This window comes from Barbus barbus (genome assembly GCF_936440315.1).
Source record: "Barbus barbus genome assembly, chromosome: 20".
Classification (NCBI taxonomy): domain Eukaryota; kingdom Metazoa; phylum Chordata; class Actinopteri; order Cypriniformes; family Cyprinidae; genus Barbus; species Barbus barbus.
The window spans coordinates 10,541,974-10,564,036 of NC_136748.1; the positions used below are offsets into that span (position 1 = coordinate 10,541,974).

Here is a 22,063-nt window from a genome sequence, read left to right on the forward strand (position 1 = left end):
ATAAAAAAAAAAAAAAAAATGCTTTATTACAAAGAGTTCAGGTTTTGGAAAACAGCTTTCTCTAAACAGGCTTTTATCATTCACAAACTACATTGTGTAAAAGGTTGTTAGGGTATCTACTCCCTTACATCAAACACACAATATCATACAGGTACTGATCTATGGTTCATGTGCAGTAGTGTATAAAAACAGCTGCTTATCTAAAATCATTTAACCAGTAGTTGTGCACATTCAAACAGGAGACTCCTTATTTTCATGAATGAGGGATTCCAGAATTCCTTGGGCTTTTTTACCTACATGCTTCTCTTACGAAAAGAAAAATCGATAATGAAACTACTCCATTCTTCCAGTGTTCAACATCATCAGACTTAACCAATCAATCACACAGAACAAAAAAGCAATTTTTGGAAAAATGAGGCATACACACACTTCAAAACAACAACACAAACAAGTGTCATTAATTGTCTCAAGGACATTAATAAATAAACCAATAAAAGAACTACGGGTCATTAGAACAGTTGTGCAGTGTTATAAAATGAGTGTGTTGGAAAAACAAAACAACAAAAAAACACCAAACTAAGCTTCAATTTCTTTTTAGTACTACTATAAATGCTTGTGTGAAACTGGGCAATATGTCCAGCACTCCAGATTCCCTCTCAAAACCAATTCCCAATGCATTCTTCCACCTTATAAATCACAAGGTAGGTGCTTTAATACTCATGTCCAATGGTCTTCTGTCCGTCTCACTTTCTGGCTCAGCGTTGTGTGCTTCTGAACACAGTCTGAGCCAAACCCAGGTCCTACAGCAAATACATGGTCACCCACAAGAAGCAGAAAAGAGAACATTGTTTGGTATGTCAGCAGGGAGCAAATGAGAGAGAGGCCGCTTCCCGTAATGGGTTCCTATGAGGCTGTCTCGGTGATGGACCTGCAACTGTCCTGCGCCTCCTAAAGATGGATGCAGTCGCTACTCAGTAATTACGCTGGGAGTGGCTCCTAGCACACAGCCCAACGTTTGTTTTCCACATTCAGAATAGACCGTGAACTGGCCTGCGGAAATCAATGTCATTCGATTGGATACCAAGGGGAAAAATACATTCAAGTGCCCCATACATTAGTTTTCAGGTCAGTGTGAACATGTGCAAGACCCTCAAATGCAACTGGTGCCTTTGAAGCACCTGGAGAAACTTGGAGAGGAAGGACATGACCAGTCTCCCAGAGCTGTCTGGGGCTTTTATTTGGTTACAGTGCAGTTTCATACGTGTTTCTTCACCAAGTCTGAGGTTCTACACACAGCCGTACTCATACCAAACAGTCTGAGGGTCATTGCTGGGGTCTGGAGAAGCAGGTTTGCTGGTGGGCTGCTCATTGGTGGCATAGCTTAAGTTCGCAGTGTCTGCTTTCTTCAACACCGGCGACTCTGCCTGCCTTTTCTCCCGAGGTTCCTCCTCCAAATCCTTCAGCCTCAGCGCCGATACGGCTCGAACTGGAGTCACCATGGCCACCTCGCCACGATGGGGGGCTGCTCGGGTTTGAGCAGGTCCAGAACGGGCCGCTCCTGCCCTGCTGCTACTGCTCCCAACGTATTCCCGTTCAGCCTGCAGGGTCATAGACGAAGAGTGCGCTGGAGGTGGACTAGCTAGGGGCAACTCATCTCTCGGTGGAGCGAGAGATAGACGGCGGGGGTCCACGGATATGTGCCCTGGGTCTCCAGGCAGCGGCGAAGAACCAGCCAGCCTAGCGGACATCGGCCTTTCTCTGGTGACAACACCAGACCTCCTCATCACCACATCGTTTTGGCTGGGAGAACTTGCCTCGGTGCGGTAACTGTCCGGCCCGTTGGAGCAGAGGAGGTCTGCGGAGGCCAGGCTAAATGTACGGCTCAGGCTGGTGCTGCTGCCCACACCTCCGCGAGGACTGGACTGCTGCAAAGGTGCGGACCGCAGTCCTGCTCCTCTGTTAGGAAGGGTTTGCGAATGAGAAGGAGGTGTGGAGGTCTCTGTGAGCCGAATGCTTGGTTTGACGCTGTGTCCAGGTTTAGGGGCCCGACCATCTAGTTCTGGTTCAGTAGTCTTGATGGTTGGTGTGACATAATTGGTGGGGGTTTTAGCGCCATCTCTCAGAGGGACAGGTCGAGTAGATTTGGTGAAATAATCAGTCATCAGATCCTCTCGACTTCCTGTCTGCACCTGAAAGACATTTAAATCATCAAATATTTTTGTAAAAAGTATGTGGTTTTAACTGTGCCCCAATTTCAGTATTGGAAAAATTACCAAACAATTAAAATGTTATGAAAATGGTAATACTTTAACATAGGGACCAATTCTCACTATTAACTAGTTGTTTATTAGCATGCCTATTATTAAAATATTGGCTGATTTTTTTGTACTTATAAATCACATATTCTGCATGACCAGATTCTACATCCCTATTCCTACCCAATACCTAAATTTAGCAACTACCTTACTGTTAATAATCAGCAAATTAGGAGTTTATTGAGGCAAAGTCGTAGTTAATGGTTTGTTAATAGCGAGAATTGGACCTTAAAATAAAGTGTGACAATGAAAATTTAATAGAAAATATTACTTCATAATACTTTATTCCAACAGGGGGGATACAACTTGTTAGATATATGCCTATATTAAACAAAAAATATATTTTTTTTTTATTCTTACTGTTAAAACTAAAGACTAACTGAATAAAGAATTGTTAACTGCAATTAATGTTGTGACTTAAATATGACCATAAATAATAATGTGTATAAAAAAATAAGGTGCTAAAAACTATTTAAAAATATTCATATATTTCATAAACTTCGGCAACTCTAAGAAATAAAAAAAAAATTCAGCTGACCCCCAAATATACTCTATTGCTAGAAATAATTGTTTTTAAAATGATATTTCCCCCATATTTGTTCATAACCATGGGAATCCTGTGCATCCATTTCTTATAATTTGCGCCATGTCTTACAACAGAAACACATTCAAATCTATGACGGTAACAGATGGAGATATGTACATCAAATATGACATGTGATATCAACCTCAGTACGGCCACTAGCTGAAATGGTGAAGGTCCATCACTCGGTGTCTCCATTATGAACATTTCACACAGCACTCAAAGACATCTTAATAATCCCCAATTAGCAAACAACAATCCATAATGCAGGGTCAAACAGCTCAAATACCAGGCGTCATTTAATTAGGAGCATAAATGTCTCTGCTGATCATGAGTTAAATATAAAAAAATCCCTTTCGCTATTCTCACTACATAAACATGCACACATAATCTTGATGTGTTAAAAAAGATACAGGATATTTAAACGATGTGAGATTCACCACACATTTTAAAATCCCCTGCAAATGTATGCAAATTCTTCTAGTAATGTGTCATTTATTCTTCAAAACGTCAAACCATCAAACATACAAGTCTGCTGAGAAGTGTTAAAACGTTGTTAGTGTTAAAACAACTTACAGGGAGTGGGGACAGGGCGTTACTCTCCTGCAAGAACTCCTCCAGGGTGACCATTTTGCTGCCAGGAGAGGACGGCCGCTGAGAAGTGGGCCGCTGGGAAGAACGTGAAGCAGATGGGGCATCACAGGGAAGTGTGGAGCTTCGAGGAATCAGAGACGTCTGACTGAGACGTGAGCCTTCACGTCCCAGTCCGACAACATCATCGCTGGACAGACTGGCAGATCGGCCCTGCAGGCAGTCCAGAGAACCTGGAGGAAGCAGAGTGTGAGATGTCATAAAAATGTATAATCATGGCCGGTCATTTCTGCATTTACATGCACTCACAAACATCAGAGTGATGTAAATGGCCTTCTGAATCAACATCTGACCTGACAAGGAGAAATTGGCCTCTGCTAAGTGCTGCTAGGCTTGTACTTGACACTTAAAATGCATGGTAATGAAATCAATTTTACTGTAGTGTGAACGATTTGATGTGTGAGGTTTTGCAATGCTAAGGTGTTCAGAACATTTATAAACATGTTGCTATGTGGTTTTTAAGGTGTAGCCTGTGGTAACTAGATACTAGCGCATTGCTAGGTGGTTGCTTACTGGCCCAACTCAAAAGAGACCATATCCATCCATCCATGGTTTTCTGGTCTGTAGATATGGATCAGGGTTCTTCAGTGCAAATCTTTTAGATTTTTTTCTGCATGGTTTATTATCCACCGAATAAAAGTGTGATGGCTTCGCAATGCCCCTACTATGTGCTGAAGCCAACCTAATGTTACAGGTATTTTCAAATCTCAAATTCTTCATATGAGCAATATAATACCCTTAAAATGACAAGGAGTGAGCATAATGAGCGTACTGAATGTGCACTTGTAGTTTCCTTTAAATCTTAATGGTATTTTCAGAATGTGTTCACACTTGTGGTCTGGTTCTATTTGTTCTATTGGTCTGAACCAACAAGTAAAATTATCCATTTAGTCCTGGTTCGCTTAGCGTTCACAAGAACCAAGGGGCTTTTATGACGTATATTTTTGCTGAACATCCAAAACAATGTGCTTATTGTATATGCGTACGTCTTATGGTACTTTTACCAGCAGAGAACTTGTGAAGAGCTTATAAAATGTGTAAAAACAGCAGCAGAAATTCCTCTGTCATCCAAACAAACAAAGATCTGCTGCAAAGAAATGTGATTCAGACGACTGTACTGAACTTGTACCATAAAATTGTACCGAAAAACATCAACACTATGTCGAGAAAAAACAGGTATTCTTTAAAAAGAAAAACATGCCAAGTGTGAACACATCCTCAAAAACTGCACTTGCAGATAATTATTTAATTAATTAGTTGAATTTTCAGCATCATTACTCCAGTCTTCAGTGTCACATGATCCTTCAGAAATCATTCTAATATTCCGATTTGCTGCTCAAGAAACATTTCTTATTTTCAAAGCTGAAAACAGCAGTGCTGTTTAATATTTTTGTGGAAACCATGATACATTTTTTCAGGATTCTTTTTCAATGGCTTAAATAATGAATAATAACTATTTAAATAATTAAACTATTATTTGATTAATTTAAATAATTTAATAATTTATGATAAAATAATGCTTGCTCGACAACAGAGCTGCCTCTGCAAATGTTCTTGTAAAGACATTTGTTTTACTCTGAGAAACAATTGCTGTCTCAATAGCACTTGAGAGCGAGTGTGTGTGTGTGGGGGGGGGGGGGGGGGGGCAGATTCCATAGCTGGCTAATGAAGTTGCTATGCATGCATATGTAATAGACCACACACACAGACACAGACACACACACAGACACACAGAGACACACACACACACACACACAGACACAGACACAGACACAGACACACACACCTTTGGAGCTGACAGGGGAATTGCTGCTGGAGGTGAATTCGGCAGAGCTGGGCCGGTGGCCTATAGAGGGGTGTACATATCACATCTAAGCACAAAGAAATAAAGTGAGGCTGTCGAGGCAACATGTATTGATTTAGTTCATTCTCTTACCTGTGTTTCCATGGACACCGCTCCCAAAGCCAGCATCTAGAGAATGATGGCGCAAGTCTTCCTCTGAGACCAATCCTGCAAATAAGAGCGTCACCCAACAATGAGACCCTGAATATATGAGTATATATACAGCACTCTTAGTTTATCCCTCTGTCAATATTTCATAAACACATTTAATTAATTAGTACCACTAATTATTATTATCATTCTCTTTATTTCAAAAAATTCAGTTTGCCTTTTAAAGATCCTCTCCTAAGGACAGTGTCATTAAGGGACACGACAGGCCTTTGGCTACTGCAGTCTTCCTGTGTGCGTTTGAACGAAGACGACTGCTTGTTTACGCAGTGCAGTGGATATCTGAGAAAGCTTGAAGCACTTGAAAATAAACATTTAGAACGAACGCTTTGTTATTACGCTGACAGTGACTTGATGAAATGAGCTTCGGGCTTTTTGGCTGGGAGGTGAGAGTCACTGAGAGGGTCAGTGGTGTTTAAAGCTGAAGCCCTCATGTGTACATGGTGCTACATTACACATTATAAACTTGCTAACGGCTAAATAAACCAATGCAGCATGGAAAACACAACAAAATCACTTCATGAAAACTTCTGCACTTAAATATGGAAAAAGTAGAAAGGTTGAGTTGAGTGAGTAGGTAGGGCTGTGAACTGAATGCCCACCCATAATTTAACCTTATGACTAGAAATCGTTTTAAAAACTTGGCTAGCGTGATGCCGCTTTAAGCTCTATCCATGGCCTGCTATTGATTACCAAAGGGAAATTATTTCCACTCATCCCTCAAATTGAAAAATGAATGGTGTTTATAGTAGTACAACTGCAGCTCCCAAATCATACATTCATCTAGCTAGAAAGATAGGATGATTTACAGAAGACAGCTTTACAGCTCTTAAATAACAAACTTTTAAGAATCCAGAGTTTGAAAATAAAATAATAAACTTCAATTTTTTAAGCTTTTGCTGTATATTGTACATTTCTGTTCAAATTTGGGGTCAGTAAATCTTTAAGAATTTAAAAGCTTTATTCAGCAGGGAATAAACTAACAATATACTAGATTTCAAATACTTTCTGTTCACCAAATAATCCCGAAAAAATGCATCGACAAAAACATTAAGCAGAACAACTGTTTTCAACATTTTTGATAACAGTAAATATTTCCTGAGCAGCAAATCAGAATATTAGAATGATTTTTGAAGGATCATGTGACACTAAAGATTGGAGTAATGGCTTTTCATAATTCATCTTTACCATCACAGGAATAAAATAAATTAAAAAAGTTATTTTAAATTGTATATCCTGAGTATATTAGTCTAAACGTGTTGTATATTTCAAACATGATTTAAATCTGATGAAATGGGACTATTTTCAGCTTACAGCAACAGAGCCAAAATGGGAAGTTTACCCATAAATGAATGTTCTATCAACCTTTTTTTCTCCCTCAATCAATGTAAATGAGTCCAATGCTATTTTGGATCCCCAGTGACTTTCATAGTATAGGCAAAAAAAAAAAAAGTCATACAGGTTTAGAACATAAATCAAAAGAATCATACAGTACCTCTAAGGATGAGTAAATTTACTAGCGTACATGGCAGAATGAACATGGTCTGTCATTTGAGGCTTAAGGCTGCTGACATGTAGTCTACTAAACGACATAATTTAACGTTACCCTTTGGCCTGCGTCCCGGCCGCATGCTGGAGGACGATGTGTAGCCTGGTGCATTGTGGGAGTTACGGCTCAGTGGAGTTGAACAGGTGGCCCCTGGCTCTCGGCCCCGCCACCGGATCAGTTCTTCGTACCCGTTCATGCTCTCACTACCGCCCCCTACTGAGCAATAGCCCTCTCTGCCTCTGGACCCTCCACTGTTTATCACTTAAAAAAATAAATAAATAAAAATATCAAGAGAAAAGGTCAGTGTCTGTGAGTGCATACAGAGCATGTGCAGTGCAAGCGCTGCTGCTGGGCTTCAGTGACGCTGTGGGCAGCTGCATAGGAGAAGTTGTTGGGTCAAAAGCACAAGCATGTGTTAGTAAAATTAATCAACTCCAAAAAACACTTAAGCAGGACACCGGTGACAGTTTTACATAGTTAAAAAAACATTCCAGGTTCAATACAAGTCAAGTTCTATCAGCAGCATCTGTGACTCATACTCATGGTTTCCGTTATACTCCTACATTGGACATTTATAGGGCATTCAAAAATGTGTTATGTGAGATGCAGAGTTGCCAAAATTGTCGTCTTATATTTTTTTTTCAGACAATTATATTCAACATCCAAAAGTCACTGGACTTAATAGGCTTTACATTGTCATGCAAGAGTTGAAAGATTGTAAAACCTGAATGACTGAATAAGTGATTGAATGAGTGATTCTATCATATCTTCTTAGGAAGTTCACCCAAAAATTAACATTTTATCATTTACTCACCCTCATGTTGTTTCCAAACCTGTATGAATTTTGCTCTACTGAAAAGAAAAGCTATTTTGAAGAATGATGTAACTAAACAGTTTCTGTTCCCCAATGACTTGAATAGTATTTTTCCCTAATATGGAAGCCAATTACTACCAGTTTCGGTTAGTAAAATTCTTCAAATGATCTTATTCTGCTTTCAAACCTCATACAAGTTTGGGACAACATTAGGGTGAGTAAATGATAATAGAATTTTCATTTTTGTGTGTGTGGGGGGTGGGGGGGTGAACTATCCTTTTAAGTCTTGTGGCTATACTTCTGACACACAATATTATTTCAATCTCATTTGTAAGCCGTTTTGGATAAAAGCATCTGCTAAATGACTAAATAAATAGACAACATAGCCAGAAGTGCCCCATAGACACAGACACAGACATTACTGTAAACATGAATTTTGTTTACTTTGACAAATTGAGGAACGAGTCACATTCATTCAATGAACTGACATCACGCCACAGATGCTATCGATAGAGTATAACTTGTATTGAACCCGAAACATTCCTTTAAGCTTGACTGCTGTGCAAAACTAAAACACCAGCTGGTGCTCCACGAGATTCTCTTTATTAGAGTCATGCTGAAAACGATCCCTCACATGATTTTTAAAAGGAAAAAGTAGTTACTATATCTGCCTGAAAAATCATCAAGAGTAGTTCTACATAATTTTGGGGTTTTAATGACTTTAAAATGACATAAATAGGAAGGGAAATGTCGCAAGCCAGACTCAGACATGCATTGTCTGCATTAACATCATGACTCAATGTACCAGGGTACATTTACATTGAGCAATAGCAGACCTGTTCTTTTTTCTTTTTTTACAATTGGTAGGACACATTTCTCAATACTTTAAATGTGCATTGTCTATATGAGCAGCATTGATCAATGTATCAAAGTGCATGTGCTAAAATACTAATGAGTAATTCTAGATCATTTTTGTGGTCTTACAATTGCTAGGACACATTTCTCAATACTTAGGTCACTTTTCCTAAACTTGACAGTTCTCCACACCAACTTTCAACTTGGCACAGCAGTTATTTGCACATTCACTAAGCACAAAAACTACAAAACACTTCTCTCAAATCAACTCATTCTTGCATAACTAGCAAATATAATTCAATATACATCAATATTTTAGTACTGTAGAAATATAGCAAACTGTTGTCCTTTTCAGTTTTGTATTCTGTCTGGTTTTGATCTTAGGTTTAATAAAGAATTTGTAAGCATGTGCAAAAATTGGTCTGTCTTGACTGTGTGAAGAGTTTTGTGAATGACCTACTGATGTGTCCTAGTGTATTTGTACCACATCTCAATGTGTCAAGAGTGGATGTGCTAACCTCTAAGCTGTGATTGAATTCTCTTTTCTTTTTAATGACAAACATAAGGGGAAATGTCACAAGCTAAACTTAACATGCATTGTCTATTTGAGCATCATAACTCTGTGTCAGAGAGCCTACATAACTGTTGATGACCAAAAATGAGATGGAAAATGCCAGACTCAAACAAGCAATGTGTGTATTTGCACCATATCTCAACGTGCCAACTGCTAGGCTATTCTGCATCTTTTTTTAAACATACAATACACATATTGGATGGGGAGATACAAAAATTCTAAAAAAATTCAAGTTGTGAACATCCATTTCACATCAAAAATATGTTGACCGGATGTGCAGGCGTTGAGGTTTTCCTTCTGCATGACGCACAAATCGTAACACTACCTTCAGAACTTTCTTAACATGAATATGATGCAGTATCCTCATGCAAATCTAAATATTTTATTCTTATTAAAGCAGCTGGATAATTAAGATATCTTGTGCTGTCTTAAGAATGGTGATTATGGGACACACCCCCACCCCCAGGAATGGATTCGTGTGCCCTAACATACAGGCTAAGGTTTAAATCAGTGCATCTCAGCAAAGTCTATCTCATTTGCAAATGAACCCCCTGAACATAAATTGGACAGTCGCATGCACATAACACACAGTGGACGTACAGAGAGAAATGTTAAAGATGTAAAAAAAATACTGGATACAAGTAAAATATTGCAGAGCAAACGTTAAGCAATGCAAGTTCACAAGCCACACATCAAACCACACAGCATAAATTTATCTTTCAACTAGAGGTATCTGATGAAGTTGTCGCCTCCGCCTGCCTTCCTCCTTCAGTCTTTCTCTCTGTATCCATGCACTTAATTTGATTACTATTGACTGCAGGCAGCAACTGTGGTCACCTCAGCCCACCTTATTCAGAGTGTGAGCAATATCACACACACATTTCTCATGGCAAGCGCAAAGCCGGCTGCATTTTGCTGTTTAATACACATTACTTACTGCAGGGTTGCATTCAGAGTCGCACAGCCTGGTCCCAGAGCCCCCCAGAGCATTTATATGAGTTGCAAGGTGTGTGCTGTGCTTATGTGTGTGTGTGTGTTTCTTCATTTTGATTTAGCACTATGAGCCTGTGGTGGTGAGATTGAAAAATATTCCGGAGTGTTTTTTTCTTTAGCGTTTAGCTCAGAGTGTTCATTGGCTGGCTAGTTAGTGTAGCTTGATGTTTTTTTAAAAGAAAAATATTGAATAATGGTATATGGGAAGAGTAAAGATGAGGTAAGCAGCTGTTATGGCGACTGTGATGATGATGATGATGGAAAGGATGAAGTGTTAGAAATGGCCGATATGCGAAAAGGGCTCGGTGGGGGAGCAGGGAACGATGTTGTCAGATGAGGACCAGAAGCGTAGGAGTCTGGTAATGGATCGTTGCGAGTGCGGCGGTGTCCCCTGAACACGCATTTTCTCCTGGCTCTTGCTCCTGAGAAAGTGGAAACGCTTCGCTGCTGGAGGGGCTGGAGTATGTGAGGTTAATGTACAGACAGATACACAGACAGGGAGAGAGATGGGTCAGTGGAAGAGAAGAAATGATGATTCAGAGAATAAAAAATGGTTACATTTATGATTTATGAAGAATGAAGCCCCCGAGGTTCCCTTTGAAGACTATTTTGGCCATGCAATATAGCGTGAAACTTGGGAAAGTATTATTACTTGGAAAGCTGAGAAATGATAGACTGAAATTGGAAATTTACAACGGGATTAGTTCATTGAGTGGGCGTCAGGAGGAAATGGAGGTTGCAATTACAGTAACCCTGAAAATAAAAAGTTGCATGGCGCCCCCTAGTGGAAAAGACAGATAGCTGAAGCACAATAAAGCTAGTATACGCCAACTAAAATGTGTTTGAATGAAAGTGTTCCAACTTTTTTGAGCTGATTTGAGATTTTAGTGCAGACCTGAGGATGTGAAGCTGGTGTGAAAGCTGTTTTCTGAATTCGTTTAATGGCCAAGACTCTAAAAGTCACTTGAAAATGGGTATCTGGAATATGATTCATATAGACTCTAGTGCACTTCACAATCTATACTACAGCAATTTGAGATAATTTACCATCACTATCCCTTATCGATGATGCCACTTATCTATTATGGTATAATTTCTAAATAAAAAATAATGCAGTTAGGATTTAAAGGAATAGTTCACACAAAAATGCTGTCATAATTTACTTATCCTCATGTCATTTCAAACCTGTTTAACTTTCTTTCTTCTGTGGAACATAAAAAGATATTCTGAAGAATGCTGCTAACCAAAAAGTTTTGGTACCACTGTCTTCCATTTTAAAAGAGGGGGAAAAAAAAAAAATTAAGAAATTTCTCAAAATATCTTCTCTTATGTTCCACAGAGAGAGTAAAATTACAGAATTAAAATTTTTGGTCAGCTATTCCTTTAAATAATATTGGGATGGAATCAATCATTGTGTCACTTCATGTGAGGGCTCAGTTCAGCCCTGTGACAGCAGCACTCACCTCGGCCATTAAGGGCAGGTGACAGGGTTGGGGACTGTATATGATTCTCCTCTGCGGAGTGATTGTTTATGGAGTCCAGACTGAGACGTGACTGTCTGGGGGGCAGCGGTGGAGGGGGAAGGGTTGGTGCGCTCTCGGGACAGTCTATACATGTGGGGATCTCCGGCAGAGGGATGTCTGGAGCACTTCGGATTCTTTCGTGTGGAGCGTCAGTTCGTTCTCGTTGACAATCTTTCTTAGGTTTGATGAATTTCACTATTGCTTTGGCTCCAGCCCAATGCCGGCTCCTGTGTTAGAGAAAAAAAAAATCTCACAAAATATTCTCGTGTGTTAAAAGTTCATAATAAAAAAAGAAGTTAAACTTGACAAATAGGCCTAGAATTACAGTCTGTTCAGTTTAGATTCCACAGATGGACTCACTTTTTAGGAGTCGGGTCGTAGAACTTATACTGGTCCATGATCTTCTCCTCTAATTTCTCCTTCTGTCGCCGTAAAGAATTCAGCTTATCACTGTAAGAGAAAACAAGAAAAATTAAAAGCATGGCATTAGGACATTTTGACCACAAGTATAGTTTCCCAACAGGTTTTTTTAGATACCCCCACACCTCAATCAAGTACCCCAGATAATAAATATATTCATCTGAAGTAGTTTTGAGACAGAATTAGCCACAGCTTCCCCCCCCCCCATGCTATGATATATATCTGAGTGAAACAGAGGTCCAGTTATGACATTGATGAAGCATGTATGAAGTAAAAAAAAAAGTTCACAATAAAGTATATGGTCAAAAAAGTAAGAAAAATCTAATACAATCAAAGTATGACATTTATCACAAAGAGCTATTTTAAATCAACTAATATTTTCATTTGTAATTTCTGTTTTATAGCTTCAACAAAGCAAGATCATATACTTTACTAGGATCATATACCTAGTACCAGGGTTAGAAATAATTGATTAAAAATGATATGATGACACACTGCTCACATGTATTGTTTCTGTTCTTCGTGGTAAAGTTCTTTGCTCTCCATGGTTCTCTCCAGCAGGGTCTGATTTTGCTGGCTGAGCATCTGGATCTGACTGAGAAGATGATGGTTTTCCTCTTCCAAGTTTCCTTTCAAACGGGTTAGCAGCTAAATTGAGAGAAAGAAAGATATATTAGCGCCAGCTGCTAAAAATAATCAATTTCAAGGCCTGGGATCAATATCTAGTCTCGTCTGTGATGGTATAATACATCACAGGCATAATAGTCTTGGGTTCTGTGAAGAAGCAGATTGTGTATCAAGTTTCAGTTAACTCCTTTTATAAGGTAGTCTCACCTCACAGTGGTTGTCCAGTTTGGTCATTGAGATGTCCAGGCCCTGATGCTGCTCTTTAATTTGGTCGTAGCGCGCCTGCCAGCGATTCAGTTCCAGCTGGGACTCATTCAGAGAGGTCTTCAGTTCTTTGGTCTGCAGTTGCAGGCTGTCATACTCCTGCCTCAGCTGCACGTGCGTCTGTGTCAGTCTGCAGGTACATAATCAGAGGCTTAGATAGTATCATTTTATGTATTTAATATATTATAACATTTGCCCTCAATTGTATTGTGTTGCTTACTTTACATAAATTATATGTCTAAAATACAAAGAGTACAAAGGCGCTAAAGGCACACCTTAAAGTGACCGTTCACCCAAAAATGAAAATTCTGTCATTAATAACTTACCCTCATTTCGTTCCAAACCTAAGACCTTCATTCATCTTCAGAACACAAATCAAGTTATTTTTGATATTTTGATGTTCAAGGCCCAGAAAGGCAGCAAGGACATCAATAAAATAGTCCATGTGTCATCAATGGTTCAACCGTAATTAAGCTACGAGAATACTTTTGGTATGCAAAGAAAACTATTTTAATGATGTCCTCACTACTGTACATTTCTGGGCCTTGAACGTGGTAGTTGCATTTCTGTCTATGCAGGGTGAGAAAGCTCTCGGATTTCATCAAAAATATCTTAATTTGTGTTCTGAAGATGAAGGAAGGTCTTACCGGTTTGGAACTACATAAGGTTAAAAAATGAATGACAGAATTTTAATTTTTGTGTGAATTATCCTTTTAAGAAAAGGGTGCTTTTCACTACTCCCATAGTGCATAATTGTAGATTTTTGTTTCCTTTTTAAACATTGATGGAGCAACAGATGGTGTGTGAAAATAAACCATAAAAGGGGTTTGTTTCACTTAAAAATATTAGAAATGTATGAGGTGGCAAGGTGGGCCTTTTACACCACACAAGAGATAAAATACTCACCAGTACTTATACAAAATACATATAATATAATACATGAAGATGACAATCACTTTAGCAAAGTTTGTACTATTTTCTCTTTACTTTGATGAATAAAAAATATATATTTTTGATCAATAAATTAAAACAGAATTATTTTAAAATAGTAAAGATTCTAAATGGATTAAAGGAGATCTCAATATAGCTTCACAGTAGTAACATTTTTTAAATATGTTTCATTATAAATATGATGATTATCTCAGAGGTGGACACCCAACTTAATAAATTATATTTACCATCTGAATGTAACTATGTCAGCCAGCTATTTATTATAACGTTAATCACTGTGCCTTAAGGTGAATTTTTGTGCCATCTAGTGGTTTAAAGGAGAAGAAAGATGAGCCTTTAGCCACTATTGTATTGTACCCTATAGTTTAAAAATAATTGTGTATGTGCATATATTTTATAACAAATAAACAATGCCAATGATAATATAAAATTAACTGTGATTATATAGTAACTGAAATACTGTGCGTGCATCCATAAAAGTTGTTACTACTGCCCTAGTGTTGTAGTCTATTCCAGCCAGCAGAGAGCAGTACATATTTAGCGTAAATCCTTCACCTCAGCCTCTTGCATGTTTTCAACTTAAAACTGACTACAGAGTGTGTTTTTTGATAAAAAGACTCTCTAACCTGTCTACTTCTTCTCTCAAACTGCGGTTCTCTCCCAGGATAAGAGTGTTCTTGTGAATTTCCTCTCCCAGACTCTCTCTGTCCCTGTGTAGAGACGCCTCCAGTGCTTCCATAGCATCCTTCTGCTTCAGGAGAACCGTGTATCTGTTCAACACAAACACACACATGCAGTGATTCGAACTAAACGTTTCTCTTAAACACATTCCAGTCAAATGATTCGGGAGCATAAGGAAGCACATTCTGATTAAAACTCATGTAGAGCAGGATTTCCCCTCTTTTCTTCCAGGAAGTGAAGGAAGATGCTATATTTAATTTAATGTCATTGTCAATGAAAATGAGGCTGACCAGCAGTACAGCCAACAAAACACTAAAAATGTCTTGCCAAATAATTTCTAGTGATTTTTTTTTTTAACAACTAGACATGGCCTAGGACCTCAAGAAGACAGTGTGACCTATTCTACATCTATCCATCACAGCCTCATTTTCATTTCTGTCAAATTAAAGATGGCATCTATCTTGACAAACGTCCATTGGGGCGGGGGGGGGGGGTGTTGTGCTGGATCAACTTCATTTTCTGACAAGTAATTGTATTTATGAGATTTTTCAATCTGGTTTTAAGTCTGTCCACAGCACTGAGTCTGCCCTTTTGAGAGTGCTAAACGATATTTATATCACCACTGACTCTGGAGACTGTGGTTCTCATTCTTTTAGATTTATCGGCCGCTTTTGATACCGTAGACCACTCCACACTATTATCCAGACTAGAGTCCTGGGTGGGTTTAAAAGCTACCGTTCTAAATTGGTTTCAGTCATACCTGTCGGACAGAAAGTTTATTGTGAAGCTTGGTAATTTTACCTCTTCCCCTGCACCTCTATCCTGTGGCCTTCCACAAGGTTCTATCTTATCTCCTTCTCTATTTTCTCTCTACATGCTACCTCTGGGCTCTATTCTACGTAAACATGGTATGTTATTTCATTTCTACACAGACGATACTCAAATCTATCTACCAATCAAAAGAGACAATTCCGCAGCGATTACCTCTCTTCTGCAATGTTTAGAGGAGGTTAAATCATGGCTCGCCCCAAAATTTCCAAGACCGAAGTAATTGTTTTTGGTTCTAATGAGAATTCTCAGTATATACGCCCCGATTTTGACTGTTTATCTGTTTTTAGATCATCACCGGTGCGAAACCTAGGTGTTCTTGTCAACCAGCATTTAAAATTCGATAAACATCTCTCTTCCGTTATCGGTTCCAGTTTCTATAAACTTCGTCTACTGTCTAAAATCAGACTTTCTCACTCCAAAAACTCTAGAAATGGCTGTTCATGCGTTTGTCACATCTCGGCTAGATTACTGCAATTCTTTATATTGCGGAATCGCAAATTGCACGTCTTCAGCTAGTCCAAAACGCTTCGGCCAGACTTCTTCTGAAGCATCGCAAACATGAACACATCACTCCTATTCTCAGATCTCTTCACTGGCTACCGGTTCATCCGAGAATAGACTTAAAAATTCTACTCTTTGTGTATAAATCTTTACATAACCTAGCTCCTGTCTACCTCTCTGAACTCCTTCATTTATACACTGCATCTAGAAGCCTAAGATCTTGCGACCAGGCTTTGTTGGTAGTTCCACATGTTAGACTTAAGCGTAGGGGGGAGCGTGCATTTGCGGTTGAGATTAGAATGGCCCCTTCCCTGTCTGTTTTTAAGTCCCTGCTAAAAACCTACTTGTTTTCCTTGGTGTATTGATTGCTGTTTTACTGTAATTTCAAAATGGGTTGTTCTTTTTATCTGGCTTGTTTTCTGTGTATGTTTTTATAATTTTCTCTCCTGTAAAGCACTTTGGTCAGCCGAGTGGCTGTTGTAAATGTGCTATACAAATAAAATGAACTTGAACATATATTTATTAATATATTTTAAATTATAAGAATTTTTTGAATGACTGGAAATTATGAAAATAAATAAAGTAAATTTTAAGAGTAAATCATTCAAACACATTAAACTAAACACTTTGGTAATATATATATATATATATATATATATATATATACACACACACACACATACACTGCATGTGTGACGGGTTTTTTTTTTTTTTTTTACTTTTGAACCAGAAAGTGTCTCAGACTTTTTCTGTTTATTTCCCTTCACTTCTTCAAATTCTATTTCTCCGTGACAGTTTTAATTATTTGTGGAGATGTTACATTATTTATTGAAAGGTTAACATGACTTAAAATCATAGGGGGTATTTCAAGTAATTAATTCAAACCACAGGGGTTTCTGCTGGCAAAAAAAGCTTGGGAACCTGTTTCATATTCCAACACTCCTCCAAAAACAGTTGTGTTGTAAATGGATGGTGGTAATTTGCATAAATAAAGTAATTAGGCAATTGAGTGTGTGTGACATGTGGAGTGTTGGACATGGACGCTGTGGCTGGCGGACATTACAGCTGATTGGGGCCCTGACAGCCATCTGCTGAACCCCTCAGCTGAGGCCCCCAGAGACACACTACTGCATTATTCATGAGGTAGAGATAAAAGAGCCAAGGGGAGACTACAAAACTACATTAAGGCAAACAGAATCATGTTTTTCCTGTCTCTAACAAAAAGACACAACTTTCCACATTGCACCATGGAAAAATGAGTGTGACAGGCACGCGTGAGAGGATTAGTGTATATTAGAGCAGGTTGTGCTCATTAATGCCTAATGTGTGCGGATAAATATAAGGGACATTTTCCACTGTGGCCCACCAGATTCCCAGTGGGGCTGTTTCTTTAGCAACACCACTGAAATCCAAACATTCAAAAACTACATTTCAGGACAAGTCGGGCCTTTTTTTCCAAGTTTTATCAAAAAACATTTGCATATAGTTAAAAATAATGCTAGCCCAGAAGCATCTACTTACAGCAAAGACTATTTTTTATAAGAACTAAACAGACTGTTCCTTGCTAGTAAAGTGATGGTTCCCAAAATTGAACATTCTATCATTCAATTTTTATTTTTGGGTGAACTATCCCTTTAAATGTCCTCCATCTCTCAAAGTCTCTGTCACTGTCAGCGGTCCTAATGGTATGAGGGTCATTGTGGCGTCTCCGCTTAGACCAGACTCTATTGTTACACAACCTCCTTAGGCAGACGGAAAGATATATAAGCTGCCACCTATGGAGGGGTCAATAACTCAACAGAGGTCACCTACTGTGTCATCTACTACAGAAAATAAGGCTAAATGTGAAGGATTTTTATTGGATATGTTCATTATTCATCACACATACATTTGACGACTGACTGAGTTGGAAAGGAACTGACTTGCTCTCCAGTGTGCGGTGTTCTTGCTCCAGAGCTCTCTGGTTGCCCTTCAGTTCCGCGTGTCGGGCCATTAGCTGCTCATACTCAGTCGCCTGCCTTTCGTGCACGGCAAGCAGGCGCTCATGGTCCAGCGTGACCCGGTCACGGGCCGCACACGCCTCCTCGCGCTGTTTCTGAAGAGACTCGGCCTCTGACTCCAGAGTTTGCAGCTGGGCCTGTAAAGCTCCGTACTGAGCCATGAGAGATGAGCTCTGGGAGCTTAGTGTCGAATTTTCTACCTGAACACAACATAAAAGTCAGAATTGGACATTTATCGATTCTGTTTTGTATATTTTAAGATTTCATAATCTCACATTAAATATAAATTTTTAAAATATATATGGTAAAAAAAGGTATTTAATTCTTCGTCTAATCTCAGATAAAATCAAATCAAAATAAAACAGAGGTTATTTAACTCCCTCTTTTTTCTGATAAATACAATAATAAAATAAATCTAAACTGTAGTCAAGAAATTGATAGTGGTTTGGAATGCCATGACTTATTTTTGGGTGAACAATCCCTTTAGACTTGAAAAGCAACTGCGTTTCTTGCTGTATGGGTCAGAGGTGAACAGCTGAACATGCTGTTCTCATTCTGGAAACGTCAATCCTCCTCAACAGCATCACACCTGCCATTTATTTAGGCCTTAAGGTCACAAAATTGCTTTCTTGTGTCACTAAAGACCCTTACACAACCAAAAAACAGAAGAGGCTTCCTCACCTGTTCTTTCTTATGGCATTTGTGGCCCTTCTAAGCAGTGGCAGTGTTTCTATATCTGACTATATGGAGATCAAAAAGTACTGATCAGCTATACAATCTCAAAATCTCAAGGAGGCTTAATGGACCCTGTGCAGGACAATTTCCAAATTTGTAAATGCCAAAATCAGATAATTACATTATGTCGTTACAGACCATTATTCACAATTAATGACTTATATCTCACTGTGCATTACCTATATTGTATCTATTCGTAATTTGTTTGTTAGAGGCTATGTTAATTTTCAAACAACTACTAGAAGGCATATGTTAGAAAAGTAAGACATGGTGAAAACACAATGTTTTTGTACCTGCAGTTTAGCAGTCTCTCTATGAAGAGAGGTGTTGTGCTCTTGTAAGGACGTTGCCTGTTTCTGCAGAGCTAGTGTTTGTGCGTTGAGCTGTGCATTCTGGGAACCTAACTGCTTTAGCTGCTCCTTCAGAAGATTTTTCTCTGCCTGCAGGGCAGCATTCTGGGGAGGTCACAGTTGGATAATGTTAATAGACAAACCAACTAGCGAGTATTCAAAGTCTTCACGTTTAATTTAAAGAAAAATCCACAAGGCTGAAAGTAAATATGCTGTCTTACATTCTTCTCAACATCGATTAGTCGGTCCTTCTGCTTGAGTAGTTCGGCTGTGGTCTCCCTATGCTCAGTCTCCCACTTCTCTTTATTTGGGCTCGATCTGTCCTGCCCCAACGACTGCTGGGAGATCTCAGAGTGAGCCGCCTCTTCCTCTTGCCTTTGCTTGAGGGCCTCCAGGTTCTTTTTCACCTGGTGAGGACAGATCAGAATAAAAATGTGTCTGACATTAGATGTAACAATTCAGAGACCTCCTTTCGCTTTCTCCCCAGCTTTCTTTGCTTTGACAAGCACATGCATGTTTGAAGTTTGAGAAAGCGTGAACATACAGAGCTGAGTTCAGTGCGAAGTTGCTGGTTTAAGCTGCTGCTCTCCTCCAGCCGAGACTCCAGGCCCTGGATCTTCTCCTCTCTCAGCTCCAGAGTCTTCTTAAGTGCCGACTCAATCTTTGTCTCCAGGATCTTATATTTACTGAAGGATGTGATAAATCAAATACAAGAATTCATCAATCATTACATCAGCCTTAGCAAGAAACATTTTTTTTTCCATGACCCTTGTTTCAGATATATAACAAACTCTAAACAAAGTATTAAAATCATATAAACATATACCATTATAAATTGTTGTGTGAAAATGGGTAACATGAATTTTTACACATATTATGACTGTCCCTTAGTTGTAGCATAGTCCTCTAATTAAGCTTTTTCTATCGAGGTCATTTCTAATTAAGCTGTAATCTTGTATAGATATGACAAATGTAAAGATATTGAACTGTGTATCTTTAGGATTAAAACGCTAACAATAAAACTAGTTTTAGTAAGACTAGTAGTAGGTCATTTAAAAACAAACAAACAAACAAAAAAAACATTTAAAATGCCATTTCCACCATAGAACAAATGCTAATTTGAGATCTGAGTGAAATTAATTTTTTTTTTAAATAATGAAAAAGAATTTTCACTGTTGGATATATCCGCAGACAAATAAACTAGTGAGCATTTTAAAGGAAGCTTTTAAGAAAAGGGCTGAAAATGTCCATAGTACTATTATAGTATTATTTACATACTATTATAGTATTTATTAGTAGTATTTTAAATTGGCTTTTAATTGTATTTTCAGTTTTCCTTTTATGTTTTACTAATTTTGGTTTAAGATTTTCACATTTATTACTTTTTGTAGACACTCATTTTAGTACTTTAACTTCAACTTTTCTTTTTCATGTAATACTGTATTTATATTTTATTTTATTTCAGCTTACAACAAACCAATTACAATAGTTTTAGTTAACAATATCAACACTGCAATAGCTAAAAGGAACAATTTAATACCATTCATAATAGAAACATGCATGCACACACAAACACGCATACACACACACACACACACACACACACACACACACACACACACAGACACTCTTGGATGATTACTAAGCACAGTGGAATGTGACTGTTAGTAGTAAACGTCTTCAAACATTAAGTGATTAGCGACAGCTAGCATTTTATGACACTATTAGCTGGTGAGAAAGGTTTCAGCACACATTCAGTAACGTTTCTTTCTTTTGATCTAACTTACAAATACATGGCAGTTGTCACACTCACCGCAATAAAGGGTTAGAGGTGGGGGAGAGTGGGAGTGAGTCTACTTCCTTGTAGAGAAAGATGAATACTTCACTACTGATCCCTCTACAGGGAACATTCCAGTGAAAACTAATCAAACTGGAGTCAGGCCTGTTATTACTTCATACTGTGGCCTCAATATGAAAGAAAGGATTATAAACACACCACTGCACACAGCAAACCTCCTTCTGACCACAATAATGTAAAGAGCTTAGAACACTGCAACACACTAAAGATAGCATGCACTTTGATTATAAGGCAATGAACAGTGTTGGGGAAACAAATAACTCTCCTGATAAAACTCATTTATTACATAGGAGGTAATATGTTAAGACTTTCTCACTTTTTTTTGTTTACAGTGTACATTCAAAATGTAATGTGTTACTTTACCCTCACTTATAAAAAATAGTCCTAATGTGTGCATGTTACTCATGACATGTTAATAATCTCAACACTTTCCGCAAGAGGAAAACAGACAGAGTGGAGACAAGTTGTGATGGTGTACAGTATTTGAGACTGAAACAAATACATCTACATCTTTAGCAAACACTTCACCTGCAACACCTTTCAGAGGGCAGCGTTCACATAAAACAAACAAGACAGTTTATAGGACCTTATAACACCTTTGTACTTACAAACTAGCAATGAACTCTAAACCTGATAAAATATATGACTGATCATTTTCTTAATAACAAATCTCACTCACTTGTCTTCACAGCTGTGTTCTTCCTGTAAGAGTTTCTCTCGGTTCAAACCGATCTTCTCCAGCTCATGGCTCAGCTTCTCCAGTTCATTACACTGCTGCTGCACCCTCAGTTTCTCGTTCACCAGCTCCTGCTCAACAAGTATGACCAAATGTATATGTATATGTGTATATGTATATATATATATATATATATATATATATATATATATATATATATATATATATATATATATATATATATATATATATATATATATATATGCTAATTTGAATATGACTTGGATTATATATGAATATA

At 38.3% G+C, this 22,063-nt stretch overlaps 1 protein-coding gene across 2 annotated transcripts in view; it reads right to left on the reverse strand.

Annotated features, from left to right (window-relative positions):
* Positions 1 to 22,063, reverse strand: part of LOC306886437 (protein Daple) — a 57,481-nt gene continuing 35,418 nt past the window's right edge. Inside the window, exons 16-30 of one of the 2 annotated variants that reach the window (XM_079443539.1) lie at positions 21,766 to 21,893; positions 19,773 to 19,914; positions 19,450 to 19,635; positions 19,172 to 19,333; positions 18,066 to 18,343; positions 14,757 to 14,900; positions 13,123 to 13,309; positions 12,791 to 12,936; positions 12,229 to 12,318; positions 11,809 to 12,095; positions 7,167 to 7,370; positions 5,486 to 5,560; positions 5,336 to 5,395; positions 3,475 to 3,722; positions 1 to 2,189 (exon numbers count right to left, since the gene is read on the reverse strand). In XM_079443539.1, coding sequence (XP_079299665.1) covers positions 1,287 to 2,189; positions 3,475 to 3,722; positions 5,336 to 5,395; positions 5,486 to 5,560; positions 7,167 to 7,370; positions 11,809 to 12,095; positions 12,229 to 12,318; positions 12,791 to 12,936; positions 13,123 to 13,309; positions 14,757 to 14,900; positions 18,066 to 18,343; positions 19,172 to 19,333; positions 19,450 to 19,635; positions 19,773 to 19,914; positions 21,766 to 21,893 — 3,240 coding nt within the window. In that variant the 3' untranslated portion in view covers positions 1 to 1,286. Of the gene's footprint in view, positions 2,190 to 3,474; positions 3,723 to 5,335; positions 5,396 to 5,485; positions 5,561 to 7,166; positions 7,371 to 10,484; positions 10,802 to 11,808; positions 12,096 to 12,228; positions 12,319 to 12,790; positions 12,937 to 13,122; positions 13,310 to 14,756; positions 14,901 to 18,065; positions 18,344 to 19,171; positions 19,334 to 19,449; positions 19,636 to 19,772; positions 19,915 to 21,765; positions 21,894 to 22,063 lie in introns of those variants that run through there. The other variant, XM_079443540.1, reaches the window with a different exon arrangement.